Source organism: Haliaeetus leucocephalus, unplaced genomic scaffold, assembly GCF_000737465.1.
Source record: "Haliaeetus leucocephalus isolate CR32 unplaced genomic scaffold, Haliaeetus_leucocephalus-4.0 Scaffold186, whole genome shotgun sequence".
NCBI classification, from domain to species: Eukaryota; Metazoa; Chordata; class Aves; order Accipitriformes; family Accipitridae; genus Haliaeetus; species Haliaeetus leucocephalus.
In genome coordinates this window covers 728,791-729,775 of record NW_010972622.1, presented here as the reverse complement: position 1 = coordinate 729,775, position 985 = coordinate 728,791, and the positions used below count along the sequence as shown (strand labels likewise).

Genomic DNA, 985 nt, shown 5'->3' with positions numbered 1-985 from the left:
GCCCCTCGCTCACCGCCAGCAGCTTCCGTCCCTCCTCGTCCAGCGGCGGCACCACTTTGCCGAAATCCTGCCGGGCCCATTTGGGGAAACTGGGCTTGTAGTCGGGCATGGCGGTGACGCCGGGCCAGGCCGCCTCGTCCGGCGTTCCCAGCGTGCGGAAGATGCGGAAGAGCTGGTCGATCTCCGAGTCCCCGGGGAACAGAGCACGCCGGGTGATCTGAGCATGAAGGGGGGGAGAAGAAGGAGGGTCTGCCAGGGGGGCTGGGGACACCCCCGTGGGGGAGTCGGGCGTCCCCGAAGTGCCCCGTGACGCCAGGGTCCTGGTGACCAGTCGCACCCCGAGACGTCCTGCCCTTTCCAAGCCAAAGGTCGCTGGATGGCGGACGGGCGTGGGCCCCCCCACCCCGGGGTGGGAATCACACGCAGCCCCCACCCTGTGAGCTCTCACACCAGCCCCTCGTGACCGTCCCCACGGTGGGAGCAGATCCTGGTTTCCCCGGGGAGCGCCGGACGCTGCGGTCAGCCGCGTGACGTGGACCCCGAGGTGGAGGGAGAGCTCATATGACGCCCAGCCAGCGTGGCCCCCTCCCCAGCACGCACAAAGCCCCTTTTATTCCCGGGGTGCTGCGGCAGGCGTCAGCACCGTGCCCTGGTGATGTCAGGGCTGCGCCCCGGGGAACCACGGTGTCAGCGGGATGGGACAGGCAGAACCCGCCTGATAGATTCTGGGCTCGCCCCGATGCGCAGGGAGCCTGGTGTCACCCCAAGGGGGGTTTGGGGCCGGGCACCCCCCTACCCGTCGCCTCACAGTCGGTCACCCACCATCTCCGCAAAGATGCAGCCCAAGCTCCAGATGTCGACGGCCGTCGAGTAATACTTGCAGCCCAGGAGGATCTCGGGGGCTCGGTACCAGAGGGTCACCACCTGCCACGGCGGGGCACACGATGGGCAACCACGTCCCATCCCGTCCCCCCCCCCAACCCGC

General features: G+C 69.1%; 1 protein-coding gene across 1 annotated transcript in view; it reads right to left on the bottom strand.

Moving 5' to 3' along the window:
• CDK2 (cyclin-dependent kinase 2) overlaps window positions 1-985 on the bottom strand; it is a 5,487-nt gene that overhangs the window by 3,348 nt on the left and 1,154 nt on the right. The window contains exons 5-6 of the mRNA XM_010565173.1: window positions 823-924; window positions 14-217 (exon numbers count right to left, since the gene is read on the bottom strand). Of these exons, the coding sequence (XP_010563475.1) occupies window positions 14-217; window positions 823-924 (306 nt within the window). The remainder of the gene's footprint in view (window positions 1-13; window positions 218-822; window positions 925-985) is intronic.